Source organism: Lathamus discolor, chromosome 4, assembly GCF_037157495.1.
Source record: "Lathamus discolor isolate bLatDis1 chromosome 4, bLatDis1.hap1, whole genome shotgun sequence".
Classification (NCBI taxonomy): Eukaryota; Metazoa; Chordata; class Aves; order Psittaciformes; family Psittacidae; genus Lathamus; species Lathamus discolor.
Genome location: NC_088887.1, coordinates 72,040,901 through 72,064,532, shown reverse-complemented (window position 1 = coordinate 72,064,532; position 23,632 = coordinate 72,040,901). Strand labels below are relative to the sequence as shown.

Below are 23,632 nucleotides of genomic sequence, written 5' to 3'. Positions count from 1 at the left end.
ACCCAGTTGTTATGTTACTTAATTGTTGACTTCCATCTCTATATGATTGTGACTATGCAGTAACATACCATCGAGAAATAAAGTTAAGAACATTTTCTCTGCTTTCAAAAATCAGTGAAAAAGTAGTTTCACTTGTTCTACAGACAGCGAGGATGCTATAAAGCTTACTAAGCATACACAGAAGCAGCTCCTCAGGCTGCTAGATATAAAATCATACACAAATTCAGCATCCTATAAAAGTAGTTGTAGCATGGCTCCCAGGAAACAAAATAAAATATCCAGGCACTTCTATTTTACATTCACAAAAATATGACAAGGCCCACGGCAAAGCAGCAACAGAATGGTACTTTTATATCAAGACATATGTATTTCTAAAGATCAGTTGATGATGTCAAGAAAAAAAAAGAATAGCATTGTTTTCCCAGGAGTCGTTAAAGTAACATGATATAACTTAAAAGATGTTTCTTAGGACTGAATTCTATTTGTATAACTCTTCCAGAAATGTTTCAGGACGCTATGATATCATTCTTACCACACTGGATTGCTCTCAGTATATATACTAAAGTTTACAGACTCAGAATTCATTCAGAGCAAATTCAGTTATTAAACCTTGCTGTGTTTCCAGATAAATTATGGCAAAACAGAAGGAATGATTTCACTCAATAATATGTATTAGCCCCTAAAATACCTGACTTCACCCTTCAATATCAGCAAACAAGATTATATTTAACCTTTAAGAAGTGTTTTGTTTGTTTTTTAACAGAAGTCATAAGCATTACTGAAAAAAAGAAATTTTATTAAAGACTGGGGACAGAGCATATTAGAAAAATCTTGGTATACACCAACCACTCAGCCTTTCACCTGTCAATTGTCTTGTGTTAGGGAACAGTCACCATTTTACTTTCCGATTCTATTTACTCATTTTTTTAAAAACATGTAACTTCTTCATATCAATTTTTATCTCAAAAGCAGCAGCAGTAGTAAGAACATATGTCTCATGTACACAGTTACATAGATTGCAGAAGCCTGAGAGATATCAATTCTCTCAAGTCAAAACATCAAATGAAATACTAAGTGTACATGTATATTTTATGCACTGAAGAGAAATACTATATTAAAACTGAGAGCAAAACTATTTAAATGAACTATTAGCATTTTTAATGGTGTATTTCTTCTGTCCTTAGATATAGCTTCTGTGTGAAAGGAAACAATGTTTCGATACAATACTGCTGAAAATGAAGAGGTCCTTGTTACATGTAGGTTTCCTGATTTTCCTTCAGGTGAAACTGTAGCTCTAGTTATCTTAATGTGGTAGTGACAAAGAAGGGAAGAAAACCTAAAACAAACCAAAAGAGCTCCTCAGTCTGCCATAAACATCCAGTGACAAAACCAGCTTTACAATGGATTATAACACGCAGTAACATCCTGCTCTTAAGAACAGTCAGCAAAGGGTGTTCAGGCACACAGCCATTTGAGAGGTGCAGGTGACTTTTGCCATACAGTCATGCTTCTCACATCACTGGCCATGACAGGGAGATGCCAAGGTCAGCATTTAGCTCTGCTCCCCCAGACTAGGCCTACAATAACTATCTGCCCTCTGCTAAGCATGAAGCTGTAACACTCCTTGACTTCTACTATGACCCCTGCCTGCACGACTCGAGGACATAGGCACTTTCTATATACCAATGTGCTGGAAGAACCTGGGCTCTAAAAACGGCGGGGCCAGTGTGATGCTTTACATTTTATCTCTAGAGATGTGGTGGTTCTGCCTTTGACAGATATTGTGCATGCCAGCCTGGGAGGGAGGATTTTCCTTTCCTGATTAAACACTTAAGAGCAGACATAACATTTTGTTATTAAATGATTAAAGATAGATATTAACAGGAAATGGCCTACTACATTATGCCCACATGCTCCTTTATCAATCTTAAACAGGTAATTACTTTACAGTAGTTGCGCTAAAAAGAGCATTTCTTAGGATGCATAAACAACACAATATTCTCTCAGGGCAATTAGGTAAAAATACCATAAGGTAGAACCTAGTTGATCTCAACAGGCATGTGTTTTCTAAAGTTAACATAACCATGGCACCATAGCCTAGCCAAAGAACTGACTGTTTGCAATACCTCAGTTGGCCTAAGAACCTAGTATAAAAAAGTATACTATGTTAGAATAGTGCTTGAATAGAGTTCATTTAAGAGTTTAAATGTGCACACACATTTAAATGAGGGAGAAAAATGATATTTTTCTGTACAAAACCAAATTTGCTGTCAAGCAGATTTTTTTTCACTCAAAGCAGTGTAGGAAGAAACTGAAATATAATATCATCTTCCAGGAGGTACACCCCCTCAGTTGGAGTACTACTATTATCAACTCTTTTATTCTCTCTCCCTAGCTGCTTATAACCCTTTTTCAGCAAATATGAACATTTGCTGAGAAGGATGGAAGCAAAGCACAGATGTCAAAATTTGTACAGAAACATGCAGATGCTTCTGTTCAATGCTGGCTTTTTCAACCAAACACTCTTTCCTCTGCTACTGAAATTCTGTTTTCTAAATAATAATAAAGCCTTTCTGAACTTCATGTTTTGTGCGGTTAATGTTGTCTAAAATTTCTTATGTATGACTGTGCTTGTATAAAAAATTTACATCTAAAATGGTATCTGTGTGGCAAAACACTGCAGAGAGCAGCTATAAACATAGCCCACAGCACTTAAGGTAAATTCTGCAGAAGATATTTAATACATAGCATAGAAAGAATTTCTCAGCATCTAAAGGAAATGCTGCCTAGATCAGCTTCATGAATCCTTAAACAGCACTAAACCTTGTTCTGTCATAAAGAGGTTTTACAAGCCCTTTTAAGAAAGTGTAGAAAGTAATCTCAAACTCTGCAGTACATTTTCAGTATTAGCGTTAACTTGTCTTTGACAAACTCGTATCTGTAATAATTACAGCCTGCATAAAGCATCAAATACGAAGTTACTACCCTTAGTATGTCAAGACAGACTGGTTAGTAACATATTCTGTTGGGAATATTGTAACTTCCTTGTTTATTATTGTAGAAAAGTTGCTAGTGAAATGTTTGGTTTTTTTTTAAATTATGTTTATGAATTTCTATTCTTTAAGGAAAAACCAGTAGCTAGGAGATTGCATACAGAATATTAACAATTCAAAATCATTTAAATTCACTTATTCCAAATCCAGGAAAAGAAAAATGGTGACTATTTCCCAATGTATTTAACAATGCAACTGAAATTTATTTAGATAATCAGAGGAAGTCATCCAGAAATAAAGACAATTTCTGGATTCTTTAAAACTGACGTGGCTTTGCTAAAAGCTGAGAAAAAGTAACTTGGCACTTCCAAAGTGCAAACAATTCCAACAGCAAAAAAAGCAGTAAGATCGCATTTTTGGGAATAATCTTTAAAATTAAAAGAAACAATGTTTAATGACCTCACCTCAGAAGGTGAGGAGCATTACAGCAATGCCTAGAAACAGTGAGCAGCAGTAGAACAAGAGCAAAATCTCACATAACCTTATGTATCCATATCTGCTCTAGGATTTCTTTATCATCAGTGGAGATAAGGACACTGATCTAGGGTGCAGTCTTTCTGGCCTACGCCAGCCATTTAGTCCAAGGTAATGATGAACCACATGCTAAAAGGGACAGTTTCTCCTCCCCACTTATAAAGGGAGCCTGGCTGACTCTGTCAGATGTAGATGTCTAAAGCTAAGGAGATAAATCCAAGCCAGTAGTCTGATATGGTGAAACCGCATTTATAGCCTATGATTAGATATTCTAGTACTTCAGCAAAGCACTCCAGGATTAACTAAGCTTGCAACATAAAAACATCGAATGAAAAGATGCCAAACTGGACCTAGTGAGCCTTTTCAACCAGCAGTACTGAAATATTCCAAATTTACAAACTACCTATTTATAAAACCTGTTCTGACCGGTAACACACAATCAACGTATCTGGAGAAAACAGTCTCTGTAACTGTTCACAAAATTTGCTTTAGCATAAACGACACAGGCCTGGTTCTAACTCATACTGGTGTATATAACCACTGAGCTCCAGAAATTAAGTCAGTCTATAAGCTATGAATAAAGGTGGTATGAGGAAATGGAATCAGTATTCAGGGACCTTCCGTTCAACAAAGAAAAATACTGCCAAATATATTAAAAATGCATACTGTTTCAGTCTAACAACCTCTGAAACCAATTTAAGTGCAGGACCATTCAAGTTCAAATTTGTGGCATAATCCTGGACATGATTAACCTGTGCAGATCTGTAACATGCTTCTTTCTCTCTCTTAAAAAAGAATAAATAAATAAAAAAAAAATCTATATGATATACATAACAAATATAACAAAATATTTTAAATATTTAAAATAAATAATATTTCAAACATTTGTTAAATATTTAAACCAGTTAAAATCTGTGCTACAAACTTTTTTTAAAAATCAAAATTTCTGTAACTTTGTTATGGTATGTGATTATTTCCACTGTATTTTAAAATCATTGTGCAACATTTATCAAAGTTGATGCTAAATTTCATCCTCAAGCTAGATGCATCCATCACTCAAGGGGACAGATTCACTACTATGCGGGACAGTCTAATTTAATGCAGTTTCCACACCTCTATCTAAACAGAAGTTCAAAGATTAGTCTTTAAATTAGAGAAGGCACTGCTGTAGCTACTTGTTACTTAGAATTAAGATAAGTTTACTCCACATTGCTCACAGACAGACAATTTGGAATTGAAGAGTTGTACCACAGAACACAAAGTAGGAGCTGCAGCTTTTGTTGCTAGTTGGGGGACACCAGGAGAATCTGGCACCCTGGCTACATAAAGGAAATAAAGCATGACCACATTACACGTATTAAAGATGTCTAAGAACAAGAAAGAACTATTATCTGTGTTCCATCATCTTTTGGTCTGCATCAGCCACCCACTGAAATAAAGAGACCAGTCAAAGAAAGTCCTGTGGAGTCATTTATAAAGGAAGCCTGCAGTTTCAAGATGACAACAGAAGACCACAATAGAACCTAGACCCAATTTTTACATTTACTTTTGTCAAAATTGAATAAATGTAGCTGAAGCCATAAAGAAAAAAACAGACTGGTTTTCACACATGGATTCCCTAATGCTGTTGCCTAGGAAAGCTCCCTACTACTGTGATTTCAGTTACTCCTTCAGCAAAATTTGAATGTGAACCTACAAACCCCTCCCTGTTCACATCACCACGCTTTCCATTTGAGCAAGCTGTCACTAGCATCACTACAGCTCAGGCGTGTCTACACAGCCCAGTGTTGACAAACACAAGCTCATTTTCCCTGTACACTCATTGGCTTTGAACCAACTGCATTAGTTCAGTAGCTTGCATACAGCTTATCAGCTCAAGCACAGCACTGTGTGAACACAGCTACACAGCTTCCCAGCCAAACATGGCTTGAGTCCAAGGAGCTTGGAGCACAGGCAAAGAGTACGGATCTGTCTAAAGCACTCTTACCATGGCAGATGGATGGAGTTACACACAAAGAAACAGATTGCATTTGCTCCATTTATAGTATGCACTTGTCATCCAGAAGACAAGATATACTGAGGTCATCATTAAAAAGAAGATGGTTGCCTACCACTGCCACACAATAAAATACAAGAGCTCTTTTTCTATGTATTGAAATCTGAGATTGTTGAGCTACATCGCCATCTTCTAAGTATTGGCCATATATGTTTTTTACAGCTCAGTGCTGCATATTTGCATTCCAGTAGATGCTAGGTTTATCATTCTCTTTTTGCAAAGTTGAGCATTCACAAGGTCCTTTTTAAACTCTGTCTTGATCTGTATTGTCTAGATGCCACCCTACACTGCACAAATCTAATCTTTTAAGACATCAATGTATTTGTATTAACAAGCTGCACATTCCTATTTCAAGGCTCTTCAAAGACAATCTCTGCTAAAATTCAGACATGAGGGCCGTGTGGTATACTCCAACAGATTACACTCTCAGCTGTCAAAGGACTGCTGTGGAGGTCACCTCTGTTGGCAAGCTAGATTCAGCCTACTATGCCAAACACTGGTGTTCAGCCCAGTGAAACATCCTACGCAGTCCCACCCTCTTTCCTGTTCCCTCACTAAACTTTGCGGGAATACTGCAGTTTTCCTTAATGCCCATGTCTGAAGACTCTAGCCCATTCATCCACTGTAAGAGAGCAGATGTGGAAGCAAATATTTTATCCCCACATCCTGCAATTACACTGACAATATGCTGCTTTGTCCCTTACCTGTGTTTGCTACATATACCACTGGAAGGCACACAGAAAGGATTGTAAAAATATAGCGTAGGCATTACTCTGGTGAATACATTGCTACAACTCATTTACTCCAACTTACTTTCCTTTTGATATTTTGTAATAACTTGCAATTACATGCACAATTGTTTTAGTAGATTTTATTAACAGTACATCCAATTTGATTGGATGCCTTTCCCGAAAGACTATTCCCTCTTCTCCCTCCCCTCTCCTCTCTTACCCTAAGTTCTGAATTACAATTATTACATTGTAACTTGCACTGTCTGGTATTTTGACTATGCTCCCACTGTAATTTAGGTGACCAACCTGTCAATGTCACATTCTTGCACCAATAAAGACTGTGAGTAACACAATATATTGACCATGCACAATGCCTCCTCTATCCCAAATCCCAAAACACTTAAAAAAGATTAAAAGTCCACACAAGTCACTTACTTTTGCATTCAGAGGGCACACAGAGAGTGCACTCCTAAAAAGCTGTTCTTCTGACCTCCACTGATTGCTGCGGAGTGCACAGCGCATAACATTTATCAACAAGATTCCAAGAACTGCCACAGCAAGAATTTTCTTAAGGAAAGAGAGACAAGTTAAGAAAGAAACCATTCATCTGAAGCACCTCATCATCAACTTCACTGATTGTTTTGATGGTACCTTTTTCTTGGCTTGCTTACTCAAGAGACTAAATCCATATGTAAACAGAATACAATATCCAATACTGGGGAGGTAGATAACTCTCTCTGCAATAACAAATCCTACTCGGAAGAACAGATTACTTGCAGGAAGAAAAGGGATAATAAGAAATCCAAGTCCCAGTGTAAGAATTCTGCAAACAAGAAACAGATTCTTAAATTAACCACAAATCTTAACAAAGGTATCTTTTCCATTTAACATATAAACATTATTTAAACGTTGTAGAAGGATATGCATATGGAAGAGGGCATTCAAATGCAGCTTTTGAGAGCCGCTAACAAAACATAAATTTCTGTGAGGTTCTGACACTTCTATCAGGCACTTTTAAAATCCTAGCTATAATTTACAGAAAAGCAATGTTCCTGCTTCCAAGCCAGAAAATAGCCCAATTACACATTAATTACATAATTCCTATTTAAAATACACAGGCAGGAAAAGTAATGTTAAAAGCTACCTGTCTATTTTTAGAACTAGTAAGTCAGTAAGAGGGGAAAAATATAGCTTGCTGTTAAAGAAGCAGCTTAGGTACACATCCTACTGAAAAAATGTTTTCTTTCCTAACAAATACATTAATATTAGATTCCATTGTAGTTAACCACTTGAAAGTTAGTAATCTATGCTGTTCCCACAGCAGTTTGTCTTCTTTGCCTTAGATATCTATTTTAGGATGAGTAATCCTCAGCAGGTAAATCTTTATGGACTATACAGAGCTTAAACAACTTAGAATCACAGAATCACAGAATCCCAAGGGTTGGAAGGGACCTAAAAAGATCATCTAGTCAGACTAGGTACCTTACTTTTACAGAGATGATATGAGTAAGAACCCCAGATCTGTGTCAGGTGTTTGTTATAAAGGCCACATGGATGGTTTTCTACTCTAATTTATTACAAATAGATGTCTAAACTGTAATGTAGATGTGTCCTTTTACTCTCTTATCATCCCCAAGAGTCCTAGGCCTTCACTATACTTTTTTCTTCACTTTTCACTAAAAACTGTTCAGCAATATAGGATCAGTGAGTGCATTTTTACTAGAAAGTATGACATCATTTGTAGCACTTGTAGGAGGGCCACAAAGATGATCAGAGAGCTGGAGCACATCTCGTATGGAGAGAGGCTGAGACAGTTCCGCTTGTTCAGCCAGGAGAAGAGAAGGCTATAGGGAGAACCTTAGAGCAGCCTTCCAGTACCTAAAGGGGCCTACAAGAAATCTGGAGAGGGACTTCTTACAAGAGCATGTAGTGATGGGACAAGAGGTAATGGGTTTAAATGGAAAAAGGTTAAATTTAAATTAGATATAGGAAGACGTTCTTTAGTATGAGGGTGGTGAGACACTGGAACAAGTTGCCCACAGAAGTTATGTATGCCCCATCCCTGGAAGTGTTCAAGGCCAGGATGCACAGGTCTTTGAGCAACCTGGTCTAGTGGATGACCTTTAAAGTCCCTTGCACACCCCAAGCAATTCTATGATTCTATGACTGACTTGTTTAAAAAAATTTAGAGAACTGGGAAATTAACCATGCATGAAATCCACAGGAACAGAATGTGAAAAGTTAAACAGAAGCCCTTAGTAAGACAGTTTACAATAATGTTTTTAGTTCCTTTGGGTAAAGTACAAGTACTTTCCTCAGTCATACTGTGGATCAGCATTTTACTTTTTAATGTATGGCCACGGCCAACATTTCTACCTCGCACATCTCTCTTTCATTATTAGGAGAAGATTAAAAGAGATGATGACTCATAAGAAGTAGGGACAAAAACATAACATACATCATTTCCTACTCTGTTCTGAGCACATACTACGTTCTACCACCTAACAGTGTTAAGGATCTCAAAATGCTGTTTCACAAAAAAAAATAAAGTAGCCATGCATACCTCCTCCTCCAACTCTGTTTCCTAGTAGTTTGTGTACAGTGATGGGCCCAAATTGGGCTAAAACTGTAATGACAGCTATAAATATTTATTTGAACTGCATTTGCTAGACACTGGTTCCACTGAATTGTTAAAATTATCAATAGTGGATTTAACAAAATAATACTGTACTTAAGTTGGCTAGGCATTTAAAATTCATTGCTGTCTCTTACCTTCTCTTATGGCTGTCTTCTGAGCACAGAGCTTGGCATATCAGACCAATTAGGCAGAACCAAAGTGCTGCAAGTGCAATTATCCTCCAGTCGCTGACAGATTTAATGAGGGGTATGCAACCCATTGACCAATCAAAACACAGCCACCAGGGACACAACAGCAACCATGCATTCAGTGAATAGTAGTAATTATAGTTTATAGCCTGTCAGTCAGAAAGAAAACAAACATTTATTTGATACTAAACTTAAGGGGCAGGGGGTAACTTTATTTCTTCTCGCTGCTGTCATTTCCTTTATGACAAAATATACCTTATACACTAAAGAGATCTTAAATACTGTTAGTCTACAACTAGTTACATATACATTTATTTTACAGCTGTGAAATTAAATTTTAATTTTTTTTTAATCATAGCTATGTGGCTCTGCTATTCAGAACTGGCAAATGCAATTTTGTGCTGTCCAACCAATATCCACATGTAAAAAGAATAATTTCCTACAATAGGAGAAAATGTCAAGAGAAAGCACCCACTGTCTTCACCCATCATTCTCCATCTCCAGAAAGAGCCCTAATGCAGCCAGACAAGACATACTTCAAATGTACCAGACCAGAACTTTATGCTATTTTGTTCAATTGTGAAAGAACAGATGAAAAGTCAAACACAGTATGTGGAGAAAGGATGAAAATCAGCAAAACCTAAATCCTTGAATGGATGGGGAAAATAGCAAGTAAATGGAAATGTACTTCCACGTGTGCACTGAATGCTAAATTAAATGCAAAGAATATACAAGGTATACTATTAAAAAAGAAAGATGCAGAAAATCATCACAGCAGCACAAGTGATGGTGACACATCACACATCTTAAAGTGTAAAGACTGCCCTCTTTATTGTTTCTTTGAAGCACAGAAAATAAAATTCAATTTGATGACAATGACAAATGTTCTGAGCTGGCCAGAAAAAAACAACTTTATAACTTACTCTCACAAACAGACTGTCAGCAAATGAAGCAGGGTTGTCTACTTCAGTGAAAGCCGGTGGCCCTGTGCCCATAATCCTCCAGCGTATATAAAGTATACTGGCCCCTCCAGACATCAGAAGAGTTATCCTGAAAAGCAGCCCCTTCTTTAACAGCCCAGCATTCTACAGGAAAGAAAAAGAAAAAACAAACTCATATAAAAAACATTCGTTATCTTCTCCATTACATTCTCATCCTTCTGGTCACTATCTCAGAAAGAAGAGGCTATTCCTGGGCATTTTTGCTATTAGAGTTGACATTTTTATTATTTTTGCAGTTACTAGAAAACTCTCAAACTTTAGTACGCTTTCACTGATGAACTGCAAAATATTTTTGGCAGCATTTTCATTTCCTTCTTGTCCTGGGTTTACCAGGAGCCGTTTTGTTCCTTCTTAGTAACTGGTGCAAGCTCTGGGTTTTTCATATTTGTAGTTGACAATGGAGTCATCATAAAATATTTAGCTGAATACATAAGGACAAAGTAGTTTGTAATGCTGATTTTACATGAAGGTAGCCTTTGTGCTCAAACGGTTACTTCCAACTTACACATCTCAGTAACCAAAGTCACTACAATGAGTACTGTAAGTAAACCTTTTCTGTAAAACTGTTTTTGGAAGAGAATTGTGCTATAAAGGAAAACCACGCAGTGACAATTTATACCTGCCTTATGATGGTTTAACTACACAAAACCTCTTATCTCAGGCTTCACTTAACAGTACATGCAGCTCCTTAAAAGCCAGATTTCACAAACTGCCACAAAAATCTCTTAGTAGGCAGAATTTTAAAAGCGGAAGAAGTGGGTTTTTTTTACTATCTTTGATTTAGAGTTAACTAAAATCTGGCATGAAACTGAAACCTGTTTTAATAGAGAAGAAAAAAAATATCAGCAAGTATGAGAATTTAAGATCTGCCTTTCAACAAAACAAAACAAAAAGTCTTAGATACACTTCTATTAAAAAAGAACAGATTTTTGGAAGTGGCAGGAGGTAAAATTAATTGATTCTATTGAAAGAGGAAGAAAAAGGCTATGTAATGTTTTCTTTACCCAGAGAGAACTGTTTAAAAGTCACAAACTGGAAACAAAACACTTTCAGCTCTCCATGCTTAAAGAGTAATCCTCCAAAACATTTGATGCTGACACATTTCACAGAATCATAGAGTAGATTGGGTTGGAAGGGGCCTAACATCATCTAGTCCAACCCCTTGCCATTGACAGGGACATCTTTCACTAGATCAGATTGCTCAAAGCCCTGTCAAACCTGGCCTTGAACGCTTCTCCAGGCAATCTGTTCCACTGTGTCACCACCCTCATTGTAAAGAATTTATTACTGGTCAAACAGTGGAATAGGCTTCCTAGACAGGTGTCAATGACCCGAGCCTGTCAGTGTTCAACAGACATTTGGTCAATGCTCTCAATAACATGATTTAACTTCTAGTCAGCCCTGAAGTGGTCAGGCAGCTGGACTATAGGTGACCAATGTAGGTCCCTTCCAACTGAAAATAATTCTACCCCATTCAATCTAGATCTGCCCTTTTCCAGTTTAAAACTATTGCCCCATATCCTATCACTACATGCACCGGTAAAGAAGTATGTCTCCATTTTTTATATAAGCCTCTTTTAAGTATACTGAAGAGCTGCAATAAGGTCTTTCTGGAGCCTTCTGTTCTCCAAGCTAAACAACCCTAACTCTCTCAGCCTTTCCTCATAGGAGGGGTGCTTCATCCCTCTGACCATTTTGTTGCCCTTCTCTGGATATGCTGTAACAGGTCCATGTCTTTCACCCACACCAGAAATGGATCTGGGGGATTTCACAAGAGCAGAGAGTCAGAATCACCTACCTTGACCTACTGGCCACGTTTCTTTCTATGCAGTCCAGGATACAGTTGGCTTTCTAGGGTGCAAGCACACATTTCAGGCTCATATCCAATTCTTCTTCTACCAGGAGTCACTAAGTTCTCCACAGGACTGCTCCCAATCCATACCCCAGTCTGTACTGATACTGGGGATTGCCCAACTCATGTGCAGAACCCTTGCACTTGGCCTTGAAGACCTTAATAAGGTTCACATGAGCTCAAGCTTGCCAAGGTCCATCTGGATGACACCCATTCCTGCAACTGCACCATTCAGCTTGGTGTCATCTGTACTCAATTCCACTACATCATTGATGAAGATATTAAATAGTAGTGGCCTAAATATGAACTCTTTCCACTTGGGCATTGAACAATTGACTGCATTCTTTGGATGTGGACATTCAGCAAATTCCTTATCCATGTTAACAGTCAATCGGTCAAACACGTACCTCTCAATTTTAGCAGCAAAATGTGGGGGATCGTATCAGAGGCCTTAAACAAATCCAGGTAGATGACATCAGCAGCTTTCCTCTTGTCCACAGATGCAGTCACTCCATCGTAGAAGGCCACCAGATATTCAGGAACAATCTACCCTTGGTGAAGCCATACTGCCTCTCTCTAATCACCCCCATCTTTCAGATGTTTTGACATAACTTCCAGGAGGATCTGTTCCATGATCTTACCAGGCACTGATGTGAGGCTGATTGGCCACTTATTCCCAGGGTCATCCTTATTACCTTTTATTTCCATCATTTTAATTTTGAGCTGACCTTAATCTGCCACAGCTCTAGATTCTTTCCTTGTCATATACTTGTTAACATTACTCGTTATATAGCAAAATTCTCCAGCATTCTTAATTTGCTGCCCGAAATACTCCTGGACCCCTCAGCCGTCCTTGGTCAAATCTACTGCTTCGATTCCAGAGATTACATTTGCACTGATTTCCCTATGAAGCTCCTCACTTCACTCTTTACAAAGGAATTTAAGAGCCCCATAGGACTTCTGCTACTCAGAAACATAAGCAAGACTTCCCTGCAGTAAAACCACTGATTGAAGCAAAGTACAGTGAATACTCCTTTGTCTTGCTGAACCTTGGATGGGAGAAGCAAATGATTTAGCAGCTGAACAGCTAGTGTGCTGTTAGTCTATTTGGCTGCTATCAGTCATTCACCTGAGGCTGACTCTGTGATTTGTTTGCCAGTGCAAATACTAGGTGCCAGATACCATGAGCCAATACTAGATAAAGTGATACCAACAAAAGTCAGAAATTTTATCCTTATTTGATCAGTGCCTACATACATATTTTTTTTAAGCTACTAGGAATTGTCTCCTGTTTGGTAATTTGTATTCTGAGAAAAAAAAAACAGTGTAATAGGGTGAGATGGTTTAGTGTGAGGTGTCCCTGCCCATGGCAGGGGGGTTGGAACTAGATGATCTTAAGGTGCTTTCCAACCCTAATTATTCTATAATTCCATGATTCTAATACTTTAGTGGGATTGACAAAGTAGACATAATTTTTTTATGTACTTTTTCAAATGTCTATTTCATTTGAGAATCTGAATAAACACCTCTCTTTACTCTGACCAAACTGTGTTAAACAACCATTTCAAATGTATAGCTACTGACCCTAGTGAATTTACTGCATCAAGCAGCAAGCTCTTCCACACTATATTTCAACATATTGTTGAGAGAAGTGTGGATTTCACTATCCAATAAAATTCTAATGCTATCCCATTACTACTCATGTTGCTGCAAAGATATCATAGCACAGACTGACTGAAAATACCTTTTTTTTTTAAATTCTCAGAAACCACAAAACTATCAGAAGTTGTTTGTCTTTTAGTACATGACTGTCTGAATGGACAGTGAACAAAACCTCTGAGGACTCACCTCCAATGACTTGTCCTTATGTAGTAACCTTTGAATAAGCTCCAAAACATTTAGCTTGTTAATCACCAGTGCATCAAACACTGCATTCAAGCCCTAAGCAACAAGAAGAAAAATGAGAGCATAAGATGGAGCAGCTGACCACATCTTATATTTCACTTCTACCATGAGTTGTTGAGCATCTTAATTCTGATCCCAAACAAGTAGAGAGATAAATTGGTAGTAATAATAGCAAAATGGTAAATTAAAAACCTGAGCTCAGATGAGTAGAATATCATGTAACTGTAATGGGGTTTCTCCTGTTACATGGAATTACCCTTCAGGGAATGTCATGTACCAGCAAGCTAGACCCCATATACATAGTCACAACAGTATTCTCCTTTCCATCTTCTTTCCTAAGTGTTCTGCAGCATAAATACTGCAGCCAAAAGTAAGGCTTCTGTCAGTAAGGTGGAGTTTCTTTAAGCCTTCTGCATATTTTTTGCTGTGCAGCACGGTATCTTTTGACTGTCAGGTTTCAGAAATACTATTTTTAAAGGGTACATAAATTCTCATAAAAAAGGCTCTGAAAGATGTAACAGAGGTACCAGGATTGCTTCCTGAAATTACACTAAAAACTAGACCATATTTGGTGTTTTGCAGGACTACACTTGCAGATACTGCCCCCAGGTAAGCAAGCAAAAAAAAAAAAAAAATTATCCAGGGGTAATTCTGTTGAGGTGACCAATAAAATCCAAATTTAACATTTTCCCATGTTTTTTCAATGTTTCAGTAATCACCAACCTTGACAAGTCTTGAATATTTAGTCTATACCCTAATAAGTTTGGAAATTACCTCAATGTTCTAAAGACTAAATGGATAGAAACACAGCAAAAACAGTCCTAAGTGAGGCAAAGAGTGAGTACACTGGGAGGCCTCAAGTCTATTTCTAGCAGTCAAAGGGTGAAGACAGAAGAGAGGTTAGAGTATGGCATGGTTCCTTGTAGACAGGCCACCTAGCAGTTAAAAGGTTTTTGGTTCACTAGCATGGAGATAGGAAGGCAAGAATCCTGCTGAAAAATACATTCAGCCTACAAGCAATCTTTTTAATGTGTGATTCATCCTTTCACCCTCTGACCTGTGCCCCTCAGCACAACAATAAATATAATTATCCTAGCAATGCAAGAGCAAACAAATAAAAAACCCAGAGCCAATAACATTTCTGTCTGCTAGTGCAAATAATTACTTCATACCACTAAAGGAAATAATTGAACCATGTTTTAAGATAATTCCTTATGTTTTGCTTACAGACATCTCTGAATAATACATCAATCTACAAATATCTACTAAAATATAATGTCCTAAGGCAAGAAGTTTTCTTCTGTGATTATTTCTTCCTTTTTTGTTAGAAAGGACAAGAAGGTCCTTGCTGCAAAGAATTCTTCTGATTCTCTTGCCTTATGCCAGTTAAAGCTATAAATTAAATTTATCTATAAAGACCTATCTATATAAAATGCAAAAATCACTGATGTAGCATTTCAGGTAGATGATTTGATCACTCAAAACAGAATGTCTTCGCTGAAGTAATAAAAACCAAGAGCACAATGAAAATGAACAGTAACTATCTGTTTGCACAGGCAGATCCTTAAATAAGGGACATTAAGAAGAGATTCAACATTAGAAATGCATAAACAATGGCTATACTTCCAATGACATTGTTCGCAAAAGCAAGAGGGTGGAGCTTTTAAAAATGCTCTCCTCAGTTATATCATTGTTCATATGCCTTCAACAAGAGGTTTGTAGGCCTATCTCAAAAATTGCATTCAAAACCAAGACCAATGGACATCATAAGCATTAAAACTAACACTGTATATTTTTAAAATTTTGCAAAACAATGAAGAGATATATGCAACCTGCTTACAAAAGATAAAATGAAGAATTCCAAACAGATTGGCAGGGACACAAGACAGATCTACCAGAATAATGCTTTCTGTCGACATTAATTAGTTTTCTGAACAGAACAAAAAGGTGTGCATACGATTAGCTGTGGAAAGCATTCATCCTTATAGGCTTTACAACTGCACTTGACAGATGCTGAGGTCAAAATTCAGTCAATAAGAGGATTCTTACCAGTATTGTAATTCCTTGTTCTTTGCACAGCATGGCTATTGCGCCTAGGATAACACTCACCAACACCCAGAATATAGAAAAATTATGTCCTTCCTTATCTGTCAAAATAAAGCATGCCACAGTATTAGGTTTTTACATTTAAAGGTAAAGTTAGAAATCTAAATTAAAATTAGAATTTTTAAAAACATACAACACGTAATCTCACAATCTTTTCTGTCAGTCAAGATCTGGATGCATAGACTTAAAAAGCATAGGGCACCTCTTGCAATATGCTGGCATTTGTCCCTTTATTGCAGTCATTTTCTATCCTCAGAGACATCAGAAATCTCCCTATTTGCTAGACGTTGTAGCCAGATTAATTAGAATGGCAGAAGCTTCACATAGTTTCCACAATTCATCATCTGCAAAGGTTAATTCCCAATATTTAAACACATTTATCATTCTTAGCCAGAGCTGTACCATTACTGGCCACTCTCTTTCAAGCCACCATACTAATAAGAAATTCTTTCTCATAGTTACACATGAAGTGTCACACATGCAAACTGTTTTAACTGTAGTGTTATCTACAAAGGCACAATGAGCTGCTTCTCCAGGGCTGCTGCATTTAGCAAGTACCTCAAGTCATTTCATTAGCACTGCAGTGGAATGCCATGGAGCTCAAAAATTCCAGCATCTGAGCAAAGAAGCAGTTAGTTCTTGCACTCAGGAAGCAGTTTTACAGCAGGGTGAGGAACGCTGGGGTTAAGAGATCAAGAGTACAGCTTCTGCTCAAAGAAAGAGTCTTTAAAGACTGCACCATGTAGCTGATTTTGGGTACTACAAGCAGGCATTTCTGAGATTAATGTAACAATAAGCCCTACTTCAGCCAAGGTACTATCACACACAGAGTACATGGATACTTCACATAAAAACATATCTGTCACAACCTCTACTCCACAGGTGCAAGCAACAGAGGGAAGTGCTCTGCTCATTCAGAGGGAGTTTCTTGGTTCAAGCAACATGGGCTCTACAGGCATCACAAGAACCAATCTTTGACTTGGCACGTGAAAAAATAAAGTTGAACTCTACTTTCACTAACTGGATCGCTTTCCTACTTTCCCTGATCTCTAGAGCAGTTCCTTCCTACTGCTAATGCAGTTTTGACCTCAGTACTTAAAAATAACTGCAATAGTGGTCTATGGGAAGGGTGAATGGCAGAAGTAGGCACCCACACCAAAGCTAGTATACTAGGCTTTCTTTCTCACTGCTTGAGAGAAGGGGACACCTTTAGGGATTAAGTTACCTCATTAAATGCAGTGGTCCACCTTTCAGGAAAGTAGCTGACTCTTCACTGATTATAAAGGGAAACTAGTATACTAGCTCAGATGTTGTTTGGTCAGATACAAACCATAACCACAAGCGTGCGTGAAAAGGATCTGTTGACATTGGTCTCCTCTCTCATTTGAGGCAAACTACTTATTTTGTGGCAGAGAGCAGAACTTTTCATAAAAAAGTGTAGAAAAACAGGTCTGAGGTTGCTTCTAGCACTCCTTTCTTATTTAAGACTTAAAGCTTCAACAGTGCAAATGTTAAGATGTTTGAGATTCATCATTGCAACACCCAGCAGGCATTTATTCCTTCTCCCTCCATTGCAAATTATATCCTCACACTTAACATCAGAGGTGCAGATGTTATAATGTCAAAAGAAACCCATCTAAAGGAAAGAAGTCATACGATCTCTACAACACCAATGCAAAACTTGGAAATACAAAGTACATAATGACTGAAATAAAGAAACACTGCAACTGAAAAAAAAAAATGTAATGGGGAAACTCCAGCTCACATGAGTTACACTGAACAATGAGGGCTGGAGTTCATAGGGGAAGGGGGTTCGAAATTCGTTCTAAGAGTACTGCTAAGAATAAAAGGAACCTGTCATAAATACATCCTTAAAGGAGCTCTTCAACTCTTCAGATTCTGCAATACAACAGACTGTTCAGCCAATACAACAGCCAGTTCAGCCAGTTCTTGAGATTCAGTGGGTTTTTTTGTTTGTTTGCTTGGTGGGTTTGTTTGTTTGCTTAATGTAGAAATAAACTCTCTACAGAGAATGCAAAGATGGCAAAGTAATTGACTGTATTCACAAATTGACAATCAGCCAATCTTGGTAAGTGTAAAAGGGAGAACACTGAACCAATCCAATGGACTTCACTGAGTTCACTGAAGTATGCTTTCTTAGAATCATAGAATCACAGAATAGTTAGGGTTGGAAAGGACCTCAAGATCATCTAGTTCCAGCCCCTATGCCATGGGCAGGGACACCTCACACTAAACCATCCCACACAAAGCCTCATCCAACCTGGCCTTGAACACCGCCAGGGATGGAGCACTCACAACCTCCCTCGGCAACCCATTCCAGTGTCTCACCACCCTAACAGGAAAGAATTTCCTCCTTATATCAAATCTAAACTTCCCCTGTTTAAGTTTTAACCCGTTACCCCTTGTCCTGTCACTACAGTCCCTGACGAAGAGTCCCTCCCCAGCATCCCTATAGGCCCCCTTCAGATACTGGAAGGCTGCTATTAGGTCCCCACGCAGCCTTCTCTTCTCCAGGCTGAACAGCCCCAAAAATATAAATTCATATGTACACACAGATACACATAGACATGCACACAGAGGAATTATCTTTGCAGGAAAGAGAATTGTGAGTGCTGATATGAGAAACTTACTATGAAATAGATTATAGTCTTTAGTTTGCTGTAAGATGAGATGATACCTATCTACATTACCTCTTGAGGGTTTCAAGTTTTCCATTTACAGAGTAAGGCTCTTCTACTGAGAGATCTCTTCTTCCCAGAATCAAATTCTGGTGGAAAGTAAGTCAGAGCAACTAAGCACTTCTCAGAGAAGCAGTTTTCAGTACACAAATGATCTTAACACAGAAGCTAGTGGCAAGTATATATAGTAAGAGACCAGCTGGTGATTCAACAAATGCTTTGATGATTCAAAATGTTAAGAGTAATAAGAAAAAAGGAACTAGGTTGAATTATCAAGAACAAGTGTAACAGCAGCACACACACAGAAACAAACTCAGAAAGCTCACATCATAAAATGAGAAAAGGTAATGTATGTAAAGAACAAAACCCACAATTCCTTAGATATATTTGTAAGAAGAGCAGCAACAAGGAAGGAGTTATTCCAGTACTCAGTGGGAAAGTAAATGGACAGTGCCAAGAAAACAGAAGTGTTCTGTGCCTTTTTGCTTCATTTTTTCAAAATGAGGTCAGCTGCAACCAGATAGTAAGCACACCATCAGCAGATAGGGAGCAAGAACAAAAAGCAACAATAGTGAACTGTAGGAATTTATAGAGAAGTTTATCTGTTTTAAATTATGATTGGTTAAATTTCCTCCAACAGGTCCTCTGCAACCCAGAGTAATCTCTACTGTTACCTCTGAGAAATCATGAAGAACACATGAGAATCCAGAAGCTTCAAATAAAATAAAACAATGCCAACATGCCTACTTTTAAAGAAGAGAAACAAAATGATAAGCTAAAGAAACAAAAGAGTAAGCTGATTAGTCAAAATTACGCAGAAGAAAACCTAAAATAGTGAGACAAACTATTTTTTAGGTGAACCTCTAAGGCATAAAAGGATATGATTAACTGCTTACCAACAACATACAGGTTTGTGCAGCCTCAGGAAGTTTGCGTGTGACACAAAACTGGGAGGAGTGGCTGACAGAGCAGCGGATCATCCTGCCACCCAGAAGGACCTTGACAGGCTGGAGAAATGGGCTAGCAGTAACCTCATCAAATTCAACAAGGAGAACTGCAAAATCCTGCAGCTAGAGAGGAACTACTCCAGGCACCATAAATGCTAGGGATCACCCAGCTGGAAAGCCCTTGGCAGAAAAGGACAGGAGAGTCCTGGTGCACACCAGACTGATTGAACATGAGTCAGCAATGTGCCCTTGCAGGAAAGGGGACTAACGGTATCCTGGGCTACATTAGACAAAACCTGGCCAATAGGCCAAGGGAGAGAGAGGATCCTCCCCCTCTACTTAGCACTGGTGACGCCACACCTGGAGTAGTGTGTCCAGTTCTGGGCTCCCCAGTACATGAGAGACATGGACATACTGGAATAAGTCCAACAAAGGGCCAGTAAGAAGATGAAGGGACTGGAGCACATCCTCTGTGGGAAAAGGCTGTGAGCTGGGACTGTTCAGACTGGAGAAGAGAAGGCTGGGGGTAATCTCATCAATGTACATAAAAACCTGAAGGGAGATATTTACACACCTGGAGGGTGCAAAGAGGACAGAGCCAGGCTGTTTTCAGTGGTGTCCAGTGACAGGACCAGAGAAAATAGGCATAAACTGGGTTCAAACTTAAGCAGTAGAGAATCAGGCTGAATAGAAGTTCAACCACAACAAGTGCAAGGTCCTGCACCTGGGTCGGAGCAAACCCAGGCACAGCTACAGGTTGGGCAAAGAAGAGATTCAGAGCAGCCCTGCAGAGAAGGACTTGGGGGTGCTGGTCGATGAGAAAATGAACACGGGCTGGCAGTGTGTGCTCGCAGCCCAGAAAGCCAACCGTATCCTGGGCTGCATCAAAAGCAGCGTGACCAACAGGTCGAAGGAGGTGATCCTGCCCCTCTACTCTGCTCTCCTGAGACCTCACCTGGAGTATTGTGTGCAGTTCTAGTGTCCTCAACATAAAAGGACATGGAACTGCTGGAACAAGTCCAGAGGAGGGCCACGAGGATGATGAGGGGACTGGAGCACCTCCCATGTGAAGATAGGCTGAGGAAGTTGGGGCTGTTCAGCCTGGAGAAGAGAAGGCTGTGTGGGGACCTCATAGCAGCCTTCCAGTATCTGAAGGGGGCCTATAAGGGTGCTGGGGAGGGACTCTTCGTCAGGGACTGTAGTGACAGGACAAGGGATAACGGGTTAAAACCTAAACAGGGGAAGTTTAGATTGGATATAGGGAGGAAATTCTTTCCTGTTAGGGTGGTGAGACACTGGAATCGGTTGCCCAGGGAGGTTGTGAGCGCTCCATCCCTGGCAGTGTCCAAGGCCAGGTTGGATGAAGCCTTGTGTGGGATGGTTTAGTGTGAGATGTCCCTGTCCATGGCAGGGGGATTGGAACTAGATGATCTTAAGACTCTTTCCAACCCTAACCATTCTATGACTCTTTAATACTGACGCGCATGAGGTGCAGTCTGAACATCAGGAAACGCCTTTTTACTCAGAGGGTGAACAAGCACTGGCACAAGTTGCCCAGAGAGGTTATGGAGTCTCCATCCTTGGAGGTATTCAGAAGCTGTCTGGACATGGTCATGTACAACTGGCTGTAGGTGACCTGTTTGAGCAGGTCAGCTCAGGCGACCTTGAGGTCCCTTCCAACCTTGTTGGTCCCTTTCCAACATTCTGTGATTTTGTGATCTAGATCTAATTCTGAAAAACATAATCTGCCTTTGCTTTCTTTTGCAGCCTCAAAAGGTCAATAAAGTCATACATATAGTTGTAATACTATGAAAATTTATCAGTGATTAAGCTTCAAAGACAAAGAATTTCAATTAAGAAGTGTTTTATTTTGTGATTGCTCCTGAGTCAGTACACACAACACTCCCTCCCTCACCCCAGTTTACAGAAATCTCAGTAAAGTAGGCTAGAAAAATAGATTCAAAAGCCCATAATTCAACAATGCCTTCCTTTTCTTTTTTTTTAACAGTGATTTGAAAATGTATAGTACTGTGTAAGTGCTAATTATTATGAGATATACACATGCCAACAGAAGTAATCAGTCTAACAAAGCACATTCCCCTAATACAGTGCTGCTTCCCACCAGAAGAATGTTGTGTCAGAAAACGAAACCAATCTTTCCTTGGCACCTGTGCCTGGTTGAAACTGGTACACCATATTGTGAGTGGGCACTGTGCCACTCTGACAGATGGACAAAATAGTAACCATGCCAAAGAAACAGAGTACTTGCCTTTTTTTTTTTTTTTTAACTATAGAAATAAATTGTTTCTATACAAAACCAAAAAAGCATTGCTCACACAGTCCCTTCTTTAGGAGGACTTTGAATCCCGTCAACTTTCAGGCTTAATGAAATACCCATAGAAACTAGAAAAAAGCCATGAGGGCTCCTCTAGGTAGGCTGCCAGACTCCAGTATAAGCATTCCTAGAGCGTACACAAAATTTTTTACAGCGTGGAACTGACTAATCCTTAATTTATGAGGAGCCTATTGATGATACACCTCAACTCTGTCTTCCTAATGCTAATTCTATTTTTAAGAGACCTTATCTTGCAGTTTCCTAAATCCACAAGTCAAATGAAAACAAATTCCTTCAAAGTTAGGGATATGAAGAAAATACTCCATTTAGAGTGCCAAGATTAGTCTTAAATCAATATAACAATATCCCAAACGATTATTACAAATTCAAACACCAAGGCATTCTGCATCCCCTTCTTCAAAGCTAATTGAGCATCTTAGGGCTCAGCCAGGTGACAGCTTGGAGCAGTTTAAGTAGTCGCCATCTTCAGGTGAAACCCTGTAACCGGTTCTGTGAAAGCACCTGCTCCTTTGAAAGTCTAAGCAAAGTAAGTTATGTTGAGCTCCTGCAGAAATGTTTAATTGAAACAGATCAAATGCTTGTATAATCCATTAACATGCCTTGCCTAAGGGGATGGCATCTTCCAACTAAACTATTAGAAATACTCATCTAACCAAGTTCTAAGAATTGCCTGCTTGTGAATTGCTAAGCAAAGGAGGAAGAATTATCTAGTCTTAAAAGATCATACAAGAATACACTGTTAGAATTGACTTAAGCTTGAGATCTCCTGTGTGTCTCCAAATACACATTCTATTGCAGCTCAGCATTTTACTTAATAATGAAATTACAATAGCAAATGCCATTTCTAAGGATATCCAAGCAACTCAAACTCATTACACATAGGCTACAGTAAGGGGATCGTCTATCCCTGAATTACACCATCTCGGACAGACAAAAGTTAGCACTAATTCTACAAAAAAAAGGTTTTTGTTTCTGCTCTGCTCATCAAAATAATATAAGTAGTCATCATTTTCAGTAATTCATTCTCTGAAAGCACCTACTCCTTTGGAAATCTAGTTTTTCCACAGATAACTACTGCCTTCCAGTGTGTTCAAATATGAATAGTAGAGCACACAGATGAAAAATCATGTTTAATAATATTAAATACCTCTTGTCTAATTGTGAAATAGCTAACAAACTCCCCGTAATAATAATCTCTTTCATACAGGAGACTTAAAACATTTTCAATCTGTAGGAAAACCTCCATAATACAAAACTCCAATATTCACAACACTCATCACTACAGTCTACTTCACATGCTTTATTCAATTAGCAATGAACTAGTAGATGCTTAACAGACAACTACATAGAACAGAACAAAACAAACACACAACCAGAACAAAGTATTTTTTAGGACTCATAGCATATGAGCAAGCAGTTGATCCCTTATTTAATATCCTGGCTAATATTATGCACACGAAGCAAATAATGAACTCCTCATTTTACATCACTAGAGATCACCAATGCAGATGGCAAATACATGCAACTGGATCACTGTCAAAGTTGAAGACAAAGGAAGGCAAAATGAATACTAGAGCAATTTTAAATCGCCTTATGAATTCCCAGAGAAGCTGCATTAAAATTCAA

General features: G+C 38.6%; 1 protein-coding gene across 3 annotated transcripts in view; it reads right to left on the bottom strand.

The window, feature by feature from the left end:
- TMTC4 (transmembrane O-mannosyltransferase targeting cadherins 4) overlaps positions 1–23,632 on the bottom strand; it is a 52,997-nt gene that overhangs the window by 11,578 nt on the left and 17,787 nt on the right. For all 3 annotated transcript variants that reach the window (XM_065677985.1, XM_065677986.1, XM_065677987.1), the window contains 6 exons: positions 15,948–16,045; positions 13,842–13,934; positions 10,064–10,225; positions 9,087–9,289; positions 6,966–7,137; positions 6,750–6,881 (listed from right to left, as the gene is read on the bottom strand). In XM_065677985.1, the coding sequence (XP_065534057.1) occupies positions 6,750–6,881; positions 6,966–7,137; positions 9,087–9,289; positions 10,064–10,225; positions 13,842–13,934; positions 15,948–16,045 (860 nt within the window). The remainder of the gene's footprint in view (positions 1–6,749; positions 6,882–6,965; positions 7,138–9,086; positions 9,290–10,063; positions 10,226–13,841; positions 13,935–15,947; positions 16,046–23,632) is intronic.